General features: G+C 32.6%; 2 protein-coding genes across 4 annotated transcripts in view; one reads left to right on the top strand and one right to left on the bottom strand.

Annotated features, from left to right (window-relative positions):
• LOC7486528 (pentatricopeptide repeat-containing protein At4g21190) overlaps positions 1 to 21,405 on the top strand; it is a 55,601-nt gene that overhangs the window by 23,794 nt on the left and 10,402 nt on the right. For 2 of the 3 annotated variants that reach the window (XM_052448079.1, XM_052448078.1), the window contains exon 7: positions 21,005 to 21,283. The exons of the other annotated variant lie outside the window; for it this stretch is intronic. In XM_052448079.1, coding sequence (XP_052304039.1) covers positions 21,005 to 21,225 — 221 coding nt within the window. In that variant the 3' untranslated portion in view covers positions 21,226 to 21,283. Of the gene's footprint in view, positions 1 to 21,004; positions 21,284 to 21,405 lie in introns of those variants that run through there. 3 annotated transcript variants of the gene reach the window in all.
• LOC7468830 (putative receptor protein kinase ZmPK1) lies at positions 1,719 to 4,380 on the bottom strand. The gene has a single exon (XM_002322887.4). The coding sequence runs from the start codon at positions 4,293 to 4,295 to the stop codon at positions 1,818 to 1,820; it is 2,478 nt and encodes an 825-aa protein (XP_002322923.4). The 5' UTR covers positions 4,296 to 4,380; the 3' UTR covers positions 1,719 to 1,817.

Raw genomic sequence — 21,405 nt, 5'->3', positions numbered from 1 at the left:
ATTAGAAATAAGTATGGTATAAACTCTATTTATTAATCAACTGGAAACCACACACAAAGAAGGTTCCAATCGGATGTTTTATCCTTAATAGTTCATTATAAATTTTTAACATGATCATATTAATTATCTTATTTTAGTAACACCATACTTTTAAATATTGTCAGGAATTCATGATGTTAACTTATGTTAACAACAAATCAAGTTTCTTTCATAGCACAGGTGTAGGTTATACCATACGATTGGCTATGAAAGTGTCAAGCATTTGTTGTACCAAGTGTTATACAACACAAATCTAGATTAACCGTTTAACAAGCAAGGTATTAAGAATTAATAAGATAAAAAGATAAAACATGTTAATAACAAACTTTCTTGGATATAAACATTGAAGTCCATGATGAGTTTATATTATACCTATTATAACACTATTAGTGAAACCTTTTCACCTTGACATAATAAACTTAGCTAAACATTATGGAGAAGAGAAACATAAATAAACTAGATAAGAACATAGTTATGATGAAAAGTATAAACAAGAGATTAATGAAAGCAAAACTTAAACATTACAAAAATACAAAGAAAGAAAGCAAGAATATGATCTTGATCTGAAAACCAAGACACCTAAATGCATGGCCAATGCCTCCTTTTATAAGACAAAATTCGGAACTATTGATTTGATGACTAATTGTTGAGTGGGTGACCACTTCTTGACTTGGTAACAAACTTTATCTTCTTGTCTGCAGAAAATGTCATTGCTAACATCAGAATTTGAATAGATAGTCTGCATGAAAGTTCTGGAAAATTGTCTCAGCTTTCCAACAAAACAAGAATGAGGTCATTTGGACTTGTAGAACTCGAGATATGGGCTGAACACTGAACAGTATCTAGGTTGCAGGACAGATTTAGACTTCTCTTTTGATGTTAAGATTTGGACTTCCAAACCGCAGAATTGAGTCTTGGACTCTACATGAATGTTTTAGGCCTACGTCTTAGCTTTCTAGCCATATAAACCAAACTGAAATCCAAGATCTACAACTCCAGATATGACTCAATGAATGAACAGTGTTTCAATTTGAATTGAATCAGCATCTCTTTTCTAAGCTTAGCCTTTTCTTTGTCATTTCACTTTCAATAGTTAATCACATCAATAAATCCTTTGAATTGTAAGATATGCCTGCTTTTAAATTGAGCATTTACCATAAATTAAAGATATCTTATATTATTAGACTTGTTATTATAAAACATGATCTAGTTAAGGAGTTATTGATACTTCAAGTGCAAAATGATGATATAAAAACTTGATAAAAATACATTTTTAAGTACTAATCAGATCCATGAATAGTAAATGACGTTTTACTCATTACCAAACAATTTCATATTGTTTGTTTCAAAAATAAAAGCAACCATGAAAACAAACAGGCTCTAAAGCCACGGTTGCTTCAAGCAACCACCAGTCCAAACTCCGTCAGGAAGTACTAAACCATTTTGTTTATTTCCGGTTGAGACATTTTCAAATTTAACAGGCAATCATAGTAATTTGTGGTGTAGAAAACTAGTGAGCTAGTTTGCAAACCTCGTGTTATTTCAAAACCTGAAGGCATGCGTCAGTCCCTAATGGCCAATCGCCTATGCATGACAACGCATGTTGACCAAACAATTTTTGCATCCGAAGCACTAAATCAAGTCAAGTGTGATGCTGTAGGGAAAATGGCACGGTGGAATTTTAACAACACGACTGTTATTCGATGACAGAAGCACAAAATTACGTTAGAGCTAAAACTCCGAAAGGAAACTACTTAACAATATACAATTTGAAGCAATTACCGACTGTCCAAAAGCTGGGTGTAAGATTCATCTAGACATTCTAATAGAGCTTGGACTACCGAATCCATTGTTGGTCTCTTGTTTCTATCTTCCTCTACACAAGACATGCCAAGTTCAACAATCGTTGTTGCTTGGTTCCTGCTAAACTGACCATTCAATCTTGGATCCACTATTTCTTCTATCCAAGAGGTCTCTCCGCACTGAATTTTCCTTTTCACCACTCTGACAAACCTTGTTAGATCTGATTCATCATGCTCTTCCCTGCCCTCTATGACCCAATTTGAGAGTGGGATTCCTTTCACTATCTCTAGAACCACAACTCCATAACTATAAACATCAACTTTTGCAGTGATAGGAAGATTTGTAGCCCACTCTGGAGCCATGTAACCCTTGGTTCCTCGAATCTGAGAGAAGTCAGAGCTTTTACCACCCCTCTGAGACAACTTGGCAAGCCCAAAATCTGCAATCTTGGGTTCAAATTCACTGTCCAAAAGAATATTTCCTGGCTTCACATCACAATGTATAACCCATTCTAAACACTCGTGATGAAGATAAGCCAAGCCCTTAGCTATCCCTAAGGCCGCTTTAAACCTGTCTTTCCATTCAAGAAACGTTGGGGAGAATAGATGCTTGTCCAGTGATTGATATTCCATGTACTCGTATACTAGGAGTCTGTGTTTGCCCTCTGAACAGAATCCCCACATTCTCACCAGGTTCATGTGATTGATTTTTCCAATTGTGCTCACTTCTGCCCAAAATACATCTTCCCCTTGGTTCATGTTTTCCAGTCTCTTCACAGCTACAACCCTTTCATCTGTCAAAAAGCCCTTATACACGGCTCCAGAACCTCCCCTTCCCAGCTCTTCCTTGAAGTTATTCGTCGCCTTCTTGAGCTCAGTGTAAGTAAACCTCCTAAATGGACTTAATACCAGATGATATCCGTCTTCCGCCAAATTTGGCGAACCACGCTTTCTGAAAAGAAACCACCAACCTGAAATTACAAAGAGAATTTCAACAAGTCCAATGGCAGAAGCAAAAAAGTAGAAATAAACCCATCTCGTCCTCTTAGTGTTGAAGTTATACATAGAAGGAGAACCGATCGTTGTTTCTGATTCAGCAGACTGGCAAATGAGGTCAGTGCCATTAAGAATACCTAGTTGAGATGTCTCAACACTATCTGGCAATCTCAGATATATATTGCCTGGAAAACTTGGGGACTGGTAACCATTGAAAAGCACGCCTTTTGTGTAGCAAAGTGCTCTCCCATCTAGCCTATAGCTAAATGCTTTACACCGATAATCCCCCAAGCAGAGCTTCATGCAGGAGTCGAATGTAGCGGATGCACTGAAATTAAGATCAAATCCCCAGAAATCTACATGGGGCAACAGCACAAACTTCACTTGCTGAGACTGTGAAAGAGCGCTGTTGAACATAGGCTTGCAGCCTTTATTCCAATTACCAGGCTCAGTGATCTCATAGCCAGGTGGGCATGAACACTTGGGGTCTGGTGTATTTACACAAATCGAGTTTATCCCACAAATTCCATGAACATTACAAAGCTGAGAAAGAGCTTGCCATGATATCACCCACAATCCAGTTTCATTGTTCAGGCTATAAAGCCTGAGATTCCCATCATGGTCCATTGTGAGCCTCCTTTTGATCCTTAATAAACCCGTGTCAGGAGCACTGAACTGGAGCAAATCACTAGATATAAAATGGCCCATTTCATCAAAAACTGCAGTTCTGCTGCTATTATAATTTGTTCTACCATTTCCGAACGGATTAAAATCAGGATTAGGCCAGTATATGCTTGAAATATCAGGACCATCATATATCAACCTCAGCACATTATCATTATCAAAAAAGAAACTAAAATATCCAGAGGCATAAGACCCGCTATGCAATCTAGCAACCAGCTTTGTCCTCTTTGTAAATAACTGGTTTGGAAGAAGTGTATCAGTAGGAAAATCAAAGCTTTGCCATAGAACCTTACCACCAGGGCCTTTAAGAACAAGGTTACCAGTGTCCAGAAGCTCTGCTCTTCCAACATCAGTGGAGGTGGTGTTAGTCTCCCATATGATGAAGCCATCAACATCTGTCAAGACCATTGCACCGTCTCGTAGTAGAGAAACTCTTGAACCTCGGCCATTAGCAGGTCTGTCTCTGTTGGCCATCCAAACCACAGTCCTGTCCTTGGAATTGGTGAACCAAATAGAGAACCAATAAGCATTTTGTCCCATCCCATAGAATCCACAAGAGAATGTTTTATCTGGTGAGATAAGGATGTCCGAATCATCTTCTACTGATAGAGATGAACCTCTTCGCAAAACGTTCTTGGCACTTGAAGTTGAAAGAAACAAGAACAAAACAGTGAGGAAACAATTTTTTTTTGGAGGGATTGAAGTTTGAGAACTCCCCATGAGGCCCAGGATTGGCTTGCAACTTGTACGTTGTTTGGTAAGAACAATTATCATCTATAGGCCTCCCAAGGGCGGCAAAGTCATCCTCTCTTGAATGATTTTTTTATGAGCAATTTGACAGCTCAGAAGGCTATCATGTCTATTATGCATTGGCTGACTCATATTATTGTAAGCACATAAATCTCTCTCCAATCTTAAATTAATAATTCTTATATTCAAATATGTCGGTGGGAGCATTTAATTCCTTCCGTATTGTTCACGGGTGAGAGAAAATAAGAGTCAGATATTTGTTTAGATGTGAAACATGGACCAGTTTTTCTGAGAATTACAGTGGTGGTTTGTTTTTGCATTAACACTTATTTTGTATAAGTGGTTTAAAATTTTTATTTAAAAAAATATTTTTAAAATTTTAAAATAATTTTAATATACTAATATAAAAAAATCAATATAAATTAAAAATACTTTTAAAAATTACTCTACGCTATAATACTAGCATGTTAGGGAGTATAATTACTATTGTTTTTCAAAATGTTTTTCATTCAGAAATATATCAAAATAATATTTTTAATATTTTTTAAAAATTATTTTTGATATTAGCACATCAAAATGATCTAAAAACACTAAAAATATATTAATTTAAAATAAATAAAAAAATAAAAAAATTATTTTTTTAAATACTTTTAAAAGATAAAAACAAACCGCCAATACATTCATGTCGACAATTCCTATGTTCACATTGAAGTTTTGTGACCAAAAAGTTCTTCCAACCAAGAAGAAGGATCCAAGTCCAAGTCGATATTTAATTATCCATCAGTAAAAAAGCCTCAAATTAAAATACTAAAATCCCTAAATTCAGAACAGATGGGCACAATTCTCTTCTTCTCTCTTCCTTTGCAACTTCTTTTCTCCTCCTCCCAAATCTTCATCTTTCTCTTTCTTCTCTCTCTCTTTCTATCCTCAACCCATTATCTTCTCCTCTCTTCTTCTCCGCGCGTAGATATATTTTCTCCTTCTCTTCTTCTCTATTTATTTAATGATTTGTTCAAATTGTTTTCTCTTTTAGGCTCGGGAAAATTCAACATTAAGGTAAGATTCTTCCTTTTCCTTCTCTTTTCGTGTTTTGTTTTTCATTTTTTGTTATTAATAATTGTATAAATTTTGTTGGGAAGTTTTTTTTATTTTTTTCATTATCAATAATTGTGTAAATGTTAGTGGATTTTTTAAAAAAAACTTTCTATTATAAATAATTGTATAAATGTTGATGGCAATTTTTTAAAATTTTTAAAGTTTTTTGCTATAAATAATTGCATAAATGTTGATGGAAATTGTTTTTTATTTTTTTTATTCTTTTGTTATTAATAATTGTATAAATGTTATTGGAAATTTTTAATTTTTATGTTCTTTAATGATTGTATATATATTTTTGGCATTTTTTAAATTATTTCTAATTTTTTCTTATTAATATGGTTAGCTAATTGATTTGTTGGTGTTAACAAACAATTAATGAATGCAATTTTAGGTTTACAAATATTGAGGCTCTCAGAACTATAACATCAACAATGAAATCTTCAATGGAAATTATATTGTTTTAATGGAGTTAGGTTTCCAAACATTCTGAATGAAAATCTATGATTAATGCATGGTTCGGAAGGTTTAAGGTTAATATTAACTTAAATATCTTTTTATTATATTGAATCGATCAGTTTATTTACTTATTAAGAAAAATTTTGTTATATAAATCTCAACAACAAGAAAAATTTTAAATGGAATAAAGCTGACAATGCTACTGCAAGGTGGGAAATTCATGCTGCCATTGTCACTTTTCTTGATTAAAATCAACAAATCAAGAACAATCAAAAGGCTATCATGTCTATTCTGCATTGGCTGAATCATGTTATTATAGGCACATAAATCTCTTTCTCCAATCTTAAATTAATAATTCTTATATTCAAATATGCAAGTGGGAGCATTTTAATTCCTTCCGTATTGTTCACGGGTGAGAGAAAATACTTTTAAAATTACTCGACACTATAATATAATACATTCATAGCCATTATTCCTATTTTCACATTGAAGTTTTGTGACCAAAAAGTACTTCTTCCAACCTAGAAGAAGGATACAAGTCCAAGTCGACTCTGGGTCAGGGTGGAAAAAATCTATGTGCCAAACTTTAAATGATACCAAGGGAAGAACATACAGGACAAAAGCTAACATGTATTGTCTTCCCTCGACTTGTAGCCACCTAACATATCATGTAATAAAATACAATAATGATAAAATTATTTTCTCACGTGTTATATTGCAAGTTGTTTTTAATATATTTAGGTATTATTAATGTGTTTTTATAGTAAAAAATAATTTTAAAATATATGAGGATGGATTTGATATGATTTTATTGATTTAACAAGTTCAAAAGCAACATAAATAACTAGTAAAAATATGGTTTGTCTCATAATAAATATTCAAGATGAGATTTTTTTATATAAATATTAAGACAACAAAATATTAGATCGATTCGCGTCAAGTCGGGTTATTCAGCTAATCCATATGCCAAGTCATGATACATGATAATCTCGTGAAAAATAAATCAAAACAAATTATGAAATCTAATTTCCAACAAACTCAATATTGAACGATCAAATTGAAAAAAAATCAATTAAAATAGAATAAAAAATAATCTTAGTCAACTCGGGTTAACCTGCCAAACTCGCGACCTAGATCATTAGACCGGGATAACCTAATAGAAAGAAAATTGAAATAAATTATGAAGTTTAATTCTTAATCAACCTAATATTTAAAGATGAAATTGAAAAAAAATAATTACAAAACAGGAAAAAAAACTTTAGTCAACCCGGTTTGATCCGCCAAACCAGTAACCTAAGTCATAAGATGAGGATAACCTCATAAAAAACAAATCACGAAACCTAAATCCCAATTCACCCATTGTTGAAGAATGAAATCGAGAGGAAAAAAACAATTAGAAAAGTGAAAAAACCTGAATCAACCGAGTTAACTCTTTAAACTTGTAGTTCGGATCAAGAAACTGGGATGACCTCATAAAAATATATTGAAAGAAATTATAAAGTTCAGTCCCCAATAAACATAATGTTGAATGATGAAATTAAAATTAAGAATTCTATTAAAAAAAGATACAAAAAAATAACTCGAGTCAACTCAAGTTAACCCACCAAACTCGTGACCCGAGTCATGAGATGAGGATAATGTCATTGAATTCAAACCAAAACAAATCAAGAAGCCTAATTCTGAATCAACTCAATATTGAAGGATAGAATTGATAAAAAAATATAAAAAAAAGTAAAGAAAAACTCGAGTAAACCGAGTCAAACTCGTGGTCCGGGTCATGAGACTGACATAACCTCATAAAAATTAAATTGAACACAAATATGAAGCTCAATCCTAAATAAATATAATATTACAGGATGGAATATAAATTTGAAAAAAAAAATAGAAGAAATACATAGACGGGAAAAAAACCAAAGAAAGGGACAAGAAAATACTATTCAACTAAATAGTGTTTTGTGAGGATCATATAGTAAAATCTCCTCTTTTTTTTGTTAATTCTTAATTCATGAAAAAAATCATAAATATATTTAATTATGAAGTTCAATTCTCAATCAACCTAGTATTTAAAGATGAAATTGGAAAAAAATGATTAAAAAATAGAGAAAAAAAACTCAAGTCAACCCGGTTTGACTCACCAAATAAGTAACTTGAGTCATGAGATGATGATAACTTCAAAGAAAATAAACCAAAAAAAATCACGAAGCCTAATTCTCAATTAACCCAATGTTGAAGAATGAAATCGAGAAAAAAAAATGTCAATTAGAAATGTGAAAAAACCTGAGTCAACCAAGTTAACTCGTCAAACCCGCGGTTTGGGTCAAGAAACTGGGATGACCTCATAAAACGTATATTTAAAGAAATTATGAAGTTCAGTCCCCAATAAACTTAATGTTAAATGATGAAATTAAAATTAAGAATTATGTTAAAAAGACAAAAGAATAACTCGAGTCAGCCCAAGTTAACCCACCAAACTCGTGACCTGAGTCATGAGATGAGGATAGTCTCATTGAATTCAAACTAAAACAAATCAAGAAGCCTAATTCCGAATCAACTCAATATTGAAGGATAAAATTGAAAAAACAATCAGGAAAAGGAAGAAAAACTCAAGTAAACCGAGTCAAACTCGTGGTCCGGGTTATGAGACTGACATAACCTCATAAAAAATAAATTGAAAAAATTATAAAACTCAATCCCAAATAAATCTAATATTACTGGATTGAATTGAAATTTGACAAAATAGAAAGAAGAAAAACATAGATGGGGAAAAAACAAAGAAATGGAAAAAAAAAATATTATTCAAGTAAATAGTGTTTTGTGAGGAGATATACACTAAAATCCCGTCCTTTTTTTTTTTTTTTTTTTACTTTTGATTCATGAAAAAAATCATAAATATATTTAGTTAGAAATGAATTTTAATTTAAATAAAAATTTGTTATGAAAGCAAGTTAAAATTTTTAACTTATGAATTCTTACTTATACTTTTTAAAAAAATTAAATTATTTTTATTAAAAATTCTTCCAATTTAAAATTTAACTTATTTCTTTTATAAGTTATTTATAAAAAATAACTTTGATTAAAAGTTAAAGATAGTTTTCATAAGCCATGCTAAGCCAAATTTTCTTAAATTTGCAATGGCCTTTTTACATGTGCATTTGTCAATATCATAGCAACTCTTGAGAACCTAATATATATATATATATAAATTCTTGTTTTTTTCTCTCAAAAATTAAAAACAAATTGTCAAATGATGATACCTTTGTCGAGATTTCTTTGCTAAAGTTTTTGTCTTGCTATGCAAGAATAGAAGTAACTAGAAGTACTAAGTCAATATGGGAACTAAATATTTATTTGATGATCCATCATATGTGCTATGTTTGCATGTTAAATAAAATCTTAATACTTCATATAAAATAAAGTGAAAACAAAATTGTAATTTTTGTTTCAAATATGTTAAGTTTCATGGTAATATATATTAAGGGTAAAACAAATAACTCTCATTATAGAGAAAGCCCTGTGAATCCATGGACTTAGATTATAATATTCTCAACACATATTTATAGCAATATAATTTATGTATAATTCTACACATTTAATAGGATAACAATATTATTAATACTTTTACATGAAAATTTTTTATGATGCTCATGATATAACTAGTTAAATCTTATAAGTTAAAGCTTTGCCCTATAAAAAAGGTATGAGTGATGTACAAACCGTAGAAAAATGGAATAACCATAAATAAATTAGAAAGAGAAAATAAATGAAGTGTAATCGTTTTGGTCTTTTAAACACATTTATTTACAATAGATTATTAACCAAATGCATTCCTTGTTAATAATCCCACTACCACTTTCAAGATCAAGAGGTGTGACTCTTCAATATCTTCAAAACATTTTCTACCACTTATTCGAAATTCGATGTGTCATTTCTTCATTTTTAAAAAATCAATCGAATCCACCATTTTGACTAATTTTTTTTCTAGATGTGAGTAAATTACCTGAATTATAAAAGATGAGTTGAAATGGTTTTCCAATTATTTTTGGATAATTTTAGATAATTATTTTCTTAAAAAATTCAATTTAGTTCATTTTCAGTTTCAAATTTTTAAAAATCTTTTATTATTTCACAAACTTTCTTCTTTATAACTTTTAAAGAGTATAATATAACACTACCAGTGTAGAAGATCAAGTAATGGTTACTGAATTCAAGGGTGAACATACTGATCCACCCGTGAATGCAGTGACAGAGACTGTAAAGGATCACTCCAAACAATCCTATGAAGAACAGGAATCTGATACACCCGTGATTACAGCAGCAACAACTTATCCTCTGTGAAAGCAGCAGCAGATAAATGATTTGAAGATATGATTCTATGCATTGAAAATCAAATGATTTGAAGATATGATTCTATGCATTCAAAATCAACAGCTGTTACCAGCTACACCAATATATATGTTAGAAGCTGTTAATGTAATACTATATATATATCAGGATATGTACAGAACAAATAAGTGAGAAGAAGTGTAATTCTATATACACGATCTGTTTGTATTTTTCTATAACCAGAAAATTGACAATTACAAACAGACACACCGACATAAATATTCCTTTGGTAAATTACGGTGAATTTTTCTGACTAAATATGCCCTCACAGTAGGCATCTGTAAATACCAACAAAAATATTCCTTCGGTATATACCAAGAGAATTACAGTGAAAAAAGAATGAATGAAAAAAAAAATCCACAAAGTAAGATGACGTGTTGTTTATACAGACAGAATTATCGATGGATTTAAATGCATGGATTAAATCCGTCAGTACTATTTATAATATTTAATAAATTTATAAGGCCTTCCCTGCAATTCCTGGAGTTTTAGAGGCTATTTTGTTAATTTTAAATTGTTTAATGTAATTTTTTATTAGTTTTGAATTTTTATAATTTGTAGTGTGGATGTAAGAAAAAAAAAGAAAAAAAGAAAAAATATAGTGAAAGTGAATGTGTTGTTTGTATTTTTATATGGATTTTTTTTTATAAAATTGCAAAGAATAAAGAAGAATTTAATATTTTGATTTGCTCATGGTTAAAGATTATGAACTTACATGTAAGTCGTATTTTTAATATCCGATGAAAGGATAAAATTTTTAAAACTTTTTTATCACATCAAATCGCGAAGCAGCTTACCTCAGGTAGGGTGCGCTAGGAGTGCTAATACCTTTCTTAGGCACAACCAGTCTCTTACCTGTAAATCTATGACAAGACCAGTACACTCGGGTTTCCTAGTAACCCTTCAATTAAATATTAGGTGGCAACTACCAAGAAATCAATCAAAACAGAACAAAAATCGCCGTAGACGCCACGCAGGGGACGTGTGACAATTGAAATTATTCGATTGACATGGATTTTAATAAAATCAACTGGTTTGTGGCAATCCAATTTAAATTGTTGTGTAATTGCAAGTTTAAAACTTTTGGGTAGTTTCCCGTATAGAGAAGGTGCTGCCAAATGTTTTTTAAATAGAAATGGTTTACAGTACCTCAATCTTTATATTTGTGTAGATGCATAGGGAAAAGTCAATAACACGTCATACAGATAGGATCACTGCTAGTTTTTCTAGTAGCGCTTCTAATGACCATGAGTCGTTAGGTGCCGACCAAGAACAGGCACCTAAGACACATGCATCCACTCATAATGTGAGCTCGTCGAGTGTGATGTTGCCACGTCAAGGGGGGTCCCTTCATAACATGACCCGTTTACTTGAAAGTACCAGGCTCAGTGGAAGAACGATCTTTCAATGCAATTTTGTTTTCCCTTCACATCGACATGTTAATAATTTTTAAAAAACTAATTACAATTAATGAATGCAATTTCAGGTTTACAAATATTAAGATTGCCAGAACCATAACATCGGTAATGAAATCTTCAATGAAAATTCCATTGTTTCAATGAAATCAGGTTTCCAAACATTCTGAATGAAAATCTATGATTAATGCATGGTTCGGAAGGTTTAAGATTAATATTAATTTAAATATCTTTTTTATTACGTTGATTCGAATAGTTTATTAACTTAATAATAAAATTTTTCTTGTATAAATTTCAACTAAAAAAAAAAACAATTGAATGAAATAGAGTGACAATGCTATTGCAAGGATGACAAATTCATTCTGCCATTGTCACTTTTCTTGATTTAAATCAACAACAATCTCTTGAATGATTTTTTTATGAGCAATTTGACAGCTCAGAAGGCTATCATGTCTATTATGCATTGGCTGAGTCAAATTATTATAAGCACATAAATCTCTTTCACTAATCTTAAATAAACAATTCTTATATTCAAATATGCAAGTGGGAGCATTTTAATTCCTTCCGTATTGTTTACGGGTGAGAGAAAATAGGAGTCTGATATTTGTTTAGATGTGAAACATGGACCAGTTTTTCTGAGAATTACAGTGATGGTTTGTTTTTGCATTAACACTTATTCAAAAAAATTTATTTAAAAAAATATTAAATTAATATTTTTAAAATTTTAAAATAGTTTTAATGTACTAATATAAAAAAATCAATATAATTTTAATTAAAAAATACTTTTAAAAATTACTCTACAATATAATATCATACATTCATAGCCATTAATCCAATTTTCGCATTGAAGTTTTGTGTCCAAAAAGTTCTTACAACCTAGAAGAAGGATCAAAGTCCAAGTCTACTGGGTCACGGTGGAAAAAAATCTATGAGGACAAAAGCCAACATGTATAGTCTTCCCTCAACTTGTAGCCACCTAACATACTATGTAATAAAATACAATAATCATAAGATTATATAGATAAATATGTCCATTAAAATCAATTTAGTTCAGTTTCAGTTTCATATTTTTAAAAATCTTTTATTATTTCATAAACATTCTACTTTAAAACTTTTAAAGAGTATAATATAACACTACCAGAAAATTGACAAATACAAACAGACACACCGATAGAAATATTCCGTTGGTAAATTACGGTGAATTTTTCTGACTAAATATGCCCTCACAGTAGGCATTGGTAAATACCGATGAAAATATTCCTTCAGTATATACCTAGAGAATTACAGTGGGAAAAGAAGGAATGAAAAAAATCCAAAAAGTAAGATGACGTGTTGTTTTTACAAACATAATTATCGATGGATTTAAATTTGTTGATTAAATCTGTCGGTAAATCTATTTATAATATTTAATTTATAACCTGACGAGCAATGAACTTCGATGAACTAAGACCTTTTATCCATTATGTATAATACTCCATATGTTGTTACTTTCAAACAATTTATCTCTTATACTATTATAAATTGATGGATTGATGAATTCCTCGTAGGTAACATCGTTAATTTTGACTATTCAAAAACTCACAGCTGACTAAATCCCAAATTTTTCGACTATATGATGAATAATTTTTCACGTGGTTCAGAACACATGTAAAGACTACTTAATTATTCTTATATCTCATGATACTTAATTTCATTACATATTTCTCGTTAACTGTGATGGAGATGTAATTCATGTACCAGGTTTATCAATTGGAAGGGAATGCTAGTATTACTTTGAATTTACCAAGTTTTGGTCATAAAAGAAAGGTGAAGTGCTCTATAATAGGTATTTCATCAATGGATGTGTTTAATACTAAAGAGTATAGTTATGGTAGAAAGACATGTAACAATGAGGTATGTGTTAAGGCATCGACTTCTAATAAGTTTGAAGTTGACTATCACGAAAAGTAAGAAGAGGACATTGAATTGTAATATCATAGCAGGCAAAATATACTCTATTTATTCAAATGCTATTAGTATGATACCACTGATCTACTCTGATTTATCATGATAGATAAATCAGAGTAGATCTCCATCATGGTTGGTTGAAATTAATACAAAGGTTAGACTCCGCAACGTCGATAATGTCTTTGTTTTCGCCAAGCAATAACAAAAAGTTTATTACACATACACCTTTTTATTTAGAAAGGATCGTTCAACAGTTGATTGGTTATCCGTAATGAAAATCAAACCCAGGAGTCATGTCTAGGTTGTTCAGGATGGCAACGATGAATTAATTGTAGGAGATGATGTCTTTCCACTTGACGAGTTAGTTGATTCATATCGAGTTGATTCGTTTAATGACTTAAAAGAAAATTCAAATTTTCACATCGCCGAAAATACTTTTGTTGATGTTGATATTGATGTTGATGTTGATGTTTATGTTGACGTTGATGTTGAGGAGTTAAATGATGTTTTGAGAACCAGTGGACATACACAAGTCAATGAAGATAATGAGAGCAATGAAATCAACGTAGAAGATTGTGATGGATATGACGATGACAAAATTAAAGAAGAAGACGATTCTTATTAATTTGGACAACACGAATGTATAATGCCATAAACTTTAATGTAATATTTATAGATGAAATTAACTTTAATGTAATGACAATGACGTTTATTTATTATTAAATCACAAAGAAACATTTATTTTATGTATTTTTATTATTATACATAGAACTAGTGTTATTGTGCTATGTGTGCTGTGGTGATTTTAAGTATTTGCAGGATGGATACATAAAGAATCAAGATACAATTTGGTAACAGAAACTATTTTGCACCGATGAAAATACCGATGGACCTATAAAATACAAAAGATACACCGATGAATTTAGTCTATCGGTATATTCCAGAGAGCATTGGAATTGTTCCCTTCTCACTAACATTGTTCACTGTGTTCAATACATATGGGATCACCAACAATTAATGTCCATTGATATTTTTCCGAGAGGTAAGATAATGTTCACTTTTCACTTGCATTGTTTATTTACTGTTTAGTACATACAAAATCACCAATGGTTAATGTACGTCGGTATTTTTCCTAGAGCTAAGATACTATTCATTTCTTATTTGCACTGTTTATTACTAATCAGTATATACGGAATCACTGATTGTAAATGTAAGTCGATATTTTCCCGAGATCTAAGGTACTGTTCATATCTCACTTGCATTGTTTATTACTGATCAGTACATATGAAATCACTAACAGAAGCAAAAAAGTAGTTAGTGATAGTTGGTAGAATTCTGAATTTTTTTGATTAAATGGAAAATTTCAATTAGACTTTGCAGACGGATATTGACAGAAAAATTAAAAATATTAATATTTAATTGTCCATCAATAAAAAAGCCTCAAATTAAAAATACTAAAATCCCTAAAATCATAACAGACAGGCACATTTCTCTTCTTCTCTCTTCTTCTGCAACTTCTTTTCTCCTCCTCCTAAATCTTCATCTTTCTTTTTCTTCTCTCTCTTCTTCTATCCTCAACCCATTATCTTCTCCTCTCTTCTTCTCTATGCGCAAACATATCTTCTCCTCATCTTCTTCTCTATTTATTTAATGATTTGTTCATATTTTTTTCTCTTCTTAGGATCGGGAAAACTCAAATTAAGGTAAGATTCTTCTTTTTCCTTCTTTTTTTGTGTTTTTTTTTCATTCTTTTTTCATTTTATATTTTCTGTTATTAATAATTGTATAAATTTTATTGGGAATTTTTTTTATTTTTTCCTTATTAATAATTGTGTAAATGTTAATGAAAAGTTTTTAATTTTTCTTTTATTAATAACTGTATAAATTTTATTGGGATTTTTTTTTATTTTTTCCTTATTAATAATTGTGTAAATGTTAATGAAAAGTTTTTAATTTTTCTATTATAAATAATTGTATAAATGTTGATGGAAATTTTTTAATTTTTTTAATTTTTTTGTTATTAATAATTGTATAAATGTTATTGGAAATTTTTAATTTTTATGCTCTTTAATTATTGTGTATAGATTTTTGGAAATTTTTTCTAATTTTGTCTTATTAATATGGTTAGCTAATTGATTTGTTGGTGTTAACAAGCAGTTTTTAATTTCATGAAAAATAAAAACTATTTGAAAATAATAAAAAATGAACAAAATAATAGCCATCATAAATAAAAAATTTGAAAATAGCTAAGATAATAGTTAGGATAAAAGAATAGTTTTTAATGTGAAATATTGATACTACATATCCTTTAATGTGTTTATATTAACGTCTTATGATCATTTCGCAAATGGATGTAGCAAAGTTAATTGAAAATTTGGTTAAATTAACATTATTGAAATTATTTGATTGACATGGATTGAAATAAAATCAACTGATTTGTGGCAATCCAATTTAAATTGTTGTGTGATTGCAAGTTTAAAATTTTTGGATAGTCTCCCGTATAGGAAAGGTGTTGCCAAATATGAGATGAGAATAACCTCATAAAAAACAAATCACGAAACCTAAATCCCAATTCACTCATTGTTGAATAATGAAATCGAGGGAAAAAAAACACAATTAGAAAAGTGAAAAAACCTGAATTAACCAAGTTAACTCGTCAAACCCGCGGTGTTTAGCTTTCTGGTTGAACCTGAGTTTAGAGCTTAATAGATTGTGAGTTTAAGAGATTAACCTGGATTTACGAGTTTAGCTGGTACAAGTGAGCTCTATCTTGTACCAGCTAGGGTAAGGTGGTGGCACCGACGTCAGAGGTTCCGGAGCTACATGCCCGATACTTAATAACTTCTGGTACATCTCATTCAGGGATAGCGGTAATGGAGGTAGTTGTTCTTGGACCCTTTGATAATTTCCAATTTGGCTTTTGGCTTGAAAGGGCTCAGGTTTTTTGATGTTGGCAATTTGGGATGGGGTGTGGTAGTTTTGGGATGAGTTTTTCCTACCCTTGTAGCCATCTTCAACATGGTTGACCTCCTTCCTTTCGAAGCCTCTTTTCTCGGTAGGTGCAGAAATTCTACCACTCTTGACGCCTTGCTCTATGCGTTCGCACACTACCAAAGCGTCAGTGAATTGTTGAGCCGAACTACCTATCACATGCTCATAATATGACGCTTTGAGTGTGTCGGCAAATAAAGTGACCATCTCTTTGTCCAAAAGTGGAGGATGGACTTGAGCAGCTGATTCTTGCCTTTTTTGAGCATATTCCCTTATGCTTTTTTTGTCCTTTTTCCCTAGATTGTATAAGCTAATTCTATCGGGAGCAATGTCCATGTTGTACTTGTATTGCTTTACAAAAACCTCTATAAGATCTTTCCATCTCTAGATCTTTGTGTTGTCCAATCTCATGTACCAGCTCAATGTTGTTCCACTTAAGCTATCCTGAAAAAAATGCATCAGTAGTTTTTCATCATGCACTACTTCTACCATTTTATTGCAATAGGACTTGAGATGAGTCATGGGGCATTATGTTCCACTATATTTGATGAACTTAGGAACACAAAACTTCTTCGGGACAAGCACATTTAGGACTAGACACATCTCCGCTACCTGTACTGGATCATATAAGTCTACCCCTTCAATGACTTTGATTCTGGCTTCCAGCGCCACTATCTTTTCTTGATCAAGGCCATCAGATGACTTGGCCAGGTGGGACTCGTTAGCAAATGCATCCATGACTGTCGGGGCTGGTGCAGGTGTCGCTGACTGCACAAATGCTGGATTATGTCGAGGCTCTTAACCATGTTCACTTATTCTTTCTTCGGGCTAAGTTGTTGTTGGAGTCTGATTAAAGGTGACCGGTCGGTTAGAAGGACCTTCACTAGAGACATTTCTCAGTGTTTGCTCGAGTAAGCTAGTAAGGCAAGCCACGCTTGTTTTCAGAGACTCTAACTCTTCTTGAAAATGGGCATCACAGTGAGCGCGTTCTTCGTCTTCCATGTTTCTTGCTTGAAGTCGGGTGTTGTAGAATTGTTGGGGACCTATATTTCAACCTGTTGTATGTATGTATGTTATTTACAAATGAATGGATATATGCATATGGATGCAAATGTATATATATACATATTAGGGAGTTCGTACTCTAGCGATAGGTTTTGAGCCATTACAAGATGAGTGGCTTTCTACCTGGTCTCAAGAGGGTTTCTTGTTGTCCCAGTGATCACCCTTATGAAGGCAATATGGGGGCTCAACAGGTAATGAGATGACACGTGCATCAACAATTACCAGTCTAAGCTCTCATTGAAGATTTGAGGTTTACACAAACTTAAACCTTGACTAAAGGTCGTAAGGTAAGCTACAAGTCCCTCACCTAACTTAAAGTTTTTCGGTATAAATTCCCTTAAAATGTGAATGATGCATGAAGCAATTTTAAAATGCAAACAAATATGTACAAAATTAAAACGTATGAGCAAATGAGAAAATACATATTAACAATGACACAAACCAAACAAAAAAACACAATAATCAGACAAAAACAAAGTTTAGTCCATAAGGTCCCTAGTGGAGTCACCATTCTGTCGCATGTCACCCGCGCGATGTCTGTTTGGTGATTTTACATTCGGTTGCTTGATTCGTTGGGAGTCGCCACCTAGTATTTCATTAAGGTTTACTAGAAAACCCGGATGTACTAGTCTTGTCAGAGATTCACGGATAAGGGACTGGTTGTGGTTAGGGAAGGTATTAGCACCCCTAACACACCCTACCTGAAGTAAGCTGATTCGTGGCTTTGATGTGTTAAAGAAATTTTAAAATTTTTATCTTTTCATCGGATATTATAAATACGACTTTCGTATAAGTTCATAATCCTTAACCGTAAGCAAATTAAAATATTAAATTCTTCTTTATTCTTTGCAAATTTTATCATGAAAAAAAAAAAAACATTCATAGAAAAAATACATACAACACATTCACTTTCACTATATATATATATTTTTTTTTGTCCACACTACAAATTATAAAAATTCAAAACTAAACAAAAATTACATTAAACAATTTAAAATTTACAAAATAACCCCTAAAAAATCCAGGAATTGTAAGGAAGGCCTTCTGAAACTGGATGTACATTGGCGGCGCGTCTTCTCCACGCACCGCTGCAAGAAAAATCAGTGGACACGGTGGATCTGGAATGGCTTCCTCCCTTCTTCCTTTCCTCTCCGGCGGTGACCTGCAAAAACAAGAAAAAAACGCAACATGCAGTCGATTTTAGTTTTTTTTTTCCTTGTTTTCAGATCTGCATCTCTTTAGTTTTTTTTTATGGGTTTCATCTTCTTCTCCTCTGCTTCGGGTAGCTGTCAGCAAGGAGGAGGCATGGGATCTGGTTGCGGGTCTGCAGGCGGTGCTGTAGTGTCTCAGCTGCAGTAGAAGGCTGACCGGCGAGAGCTGGGTCTCTGTTTAACAGAGACGGGAGTGGCTGAAAGAGCAGAGGAGGAAGGAGCGGCAGACCGATCTGGGTTCATGGGGGATGCTACTACTGACGGCAGAGACCGGCTAAGAGGAGAGGGACGATGGAGAGGGAAAAGGGAGGTTGGTTCGTCTGGGAGAGTGACGCTGTGGGTAGAGTGGAAGTGAGGGGTCGTGGCTGAGTGGAGAAGATGGGTGAAAATAGAGAGGGGAGCTGTTCGGTTTTGGAGGAGAAGGGAGATGGGGCTGTTGTGCTGCAGGCTGAAGATTGAGAGGAAATGGGGGGAAGATCGGCTGCGGGTTGAAAGGAAAATGGGTCGAGCCCCGATTGGAGGGGTGCGGTGGCTGTTTAGGTTTTAGCCAAGGGGAAGGAAAAGGCTTTGGCTGGCTAGAGGAGGGAACGACAGGGGATGGCTGTAGGCCAAGGGAGAGTGGGAGGAGATGGTGGAACCGGCCGGGAGAGGGGAGGAGAAGATGGTGAGCGGCGGCTTGGGAGAGAAAAATCAAAGCCGGGAGGGGGGGCGCTGTTTGGTTAGAGATAAGTTTAGGCTTTTTTTTTTTTTTTTTTTTTTTTTTTTTTTAAATTATCCTTTCTTTTGAATATGTTGGAAACTTCTATTTATAGGTAAAAATATTGCTAGGTTTTTAAATTTGGTCCCTCAACTTCTTCTTTTTTTTTTGTAAATTTGATTTTTCTTATTTTTTGTATTTTTTGAAAACGAGTAATATCAACGTCGACTCAATGAGAAAAATCAATAATTTTAAAAATAACGAGTGAAAAGTCGAACACGTTCGAAATACCTTTAAAAATTTAAATTTATTTTTAGATGATATTGAAAATGCTAAAAACAATACAAATATATTAAAAATATATTTTTTAGACTTTCGTTGTTTTTTATTATTTTTGAATTTTCTGAAAATTTTATAACAAAAACAGGTCAAAATTTAGATAAGAAAATCAGGTATGCAAAAAAAATGGTTGTTCCTGTTTCATTTTGATTGATGTTAATCTCCTGAAATATATGTAATAATGTTTCAGTCGGTTCAAGGTGATGGAAATTCAAGGCAGAATCCTAGGAGAAACCTTCTGTGATTTAGGTAACAACATCAGGATAAATCTGTCATTTTATCTACTTAAAAATTCATGTTTTTAGCACTCCTCTCCTACCGCTTGTATATCTAATTTTTTTCTCAAATATTTACAAAAATACAGTGGAGCACGGTTCTTTTATTTTAACGCGCAGGAAGCAGCTCCTAGCTGCTTCCTTTTTTCTTGTGTTTCAAATGCAGCCTGACATGGGACTCATATACAGTAACAAGTATTTGTTAATTAACCAAACAGCTTGTAAAATTTGGCCGGGAAACGTGGACCCCACCATGTAGACAAACAGGTTCTTAGTGTTTTGCGTTCTATAATAAGCTATCCTATCTAGAAATAAGGGGTTAAAGCACTCTTTTTTCTTCTTCCTCTTTTAAGAAACCTTGTGATAGAGTTGTTGATCAGAGTTTGTGCTATCATAGTCATTCTATTTTCCATTTTATCATATCTGACTACTTAGTGTTTTCCATTCTAGAATAAAGTTACATTAGTAAAGCTTTAAATACAAGCTCCTCATAGTGATTGATTTTTTCCCTTCTAATATCGACCAATTGATTGACATAATTGGAAACCTTTTCTGTTATATTTCATAAACTGATGTTTGTTTCTGGGGGCAAATTTCTTTCTTTCATGTTAAACAATATAAATTTGTTAGGCTAATTATATTCCTCCTAAAGGCGATATTTGAGATCCTGGTGATAAGTAATGTATATCCTGGTGTGTACATATTTCAAATCTGGAACTGAGCCAGAACTCTGTGCTGAGCCTGAGGACACCGAATCTGTTGATTTTCATGTCCGCAAATTCATCTGCTTCAATGAGTGATCTTTTTTTATGTAGATGATAGAAAAATTAAAATGCTTTTGCCTCTTATGATTCAGGGAAGCCAAAAAATGAATCTGCTTCAGATACGCTTGCTGATGCTGTGGATGACAAAAAGTTAAGTCAAAATTTATCAGAACATTGCAGAAACCTTTGCGAGATAATTTTGGCCACTGGAACTGTTTGCTTAATTCTTTGCTGCACCAATGTGGAATTAGAGGCTACTGTGGCAAGGAGGATAAATATCATTTTGTTTGCTCACTCATCTTGTGGGAAGTGAGAACTATAGTAATATTTTCCTTTACCATGGTAGCCACAGCTGCACTGTGTTTTTTCCTTCTTTCTTTTAGGTTCGACGCAGAGCTAAAGCCACGGTTGCCTCAAGCAAGCACCAGTCCGAACTACTAAACCATCTTGTTTATTTCCGGTTGAGACATTTTCAAATATAACAGACAATCAT

Source organism: Populus trichocarpa, chromosome 16 (genome assembly GCF_000002775.5).
Source record: "Populus trichocarpa isolate Nisqually-1 chromosome 16, P.trichocarpa_v4.1, whole genome shotgun sequence".
NCBI lineage: Eukaryota > Viridiplantae > Streptophyta > Magnoliopsida > Malpighiales > Salicaceae > Populus > Populus trichocarpa.
The sequence above is the reverse complement of the archived record's forward strand: the minus strand, read 5'-3'. Positions and strand labels throughout refer to the sequence as shown.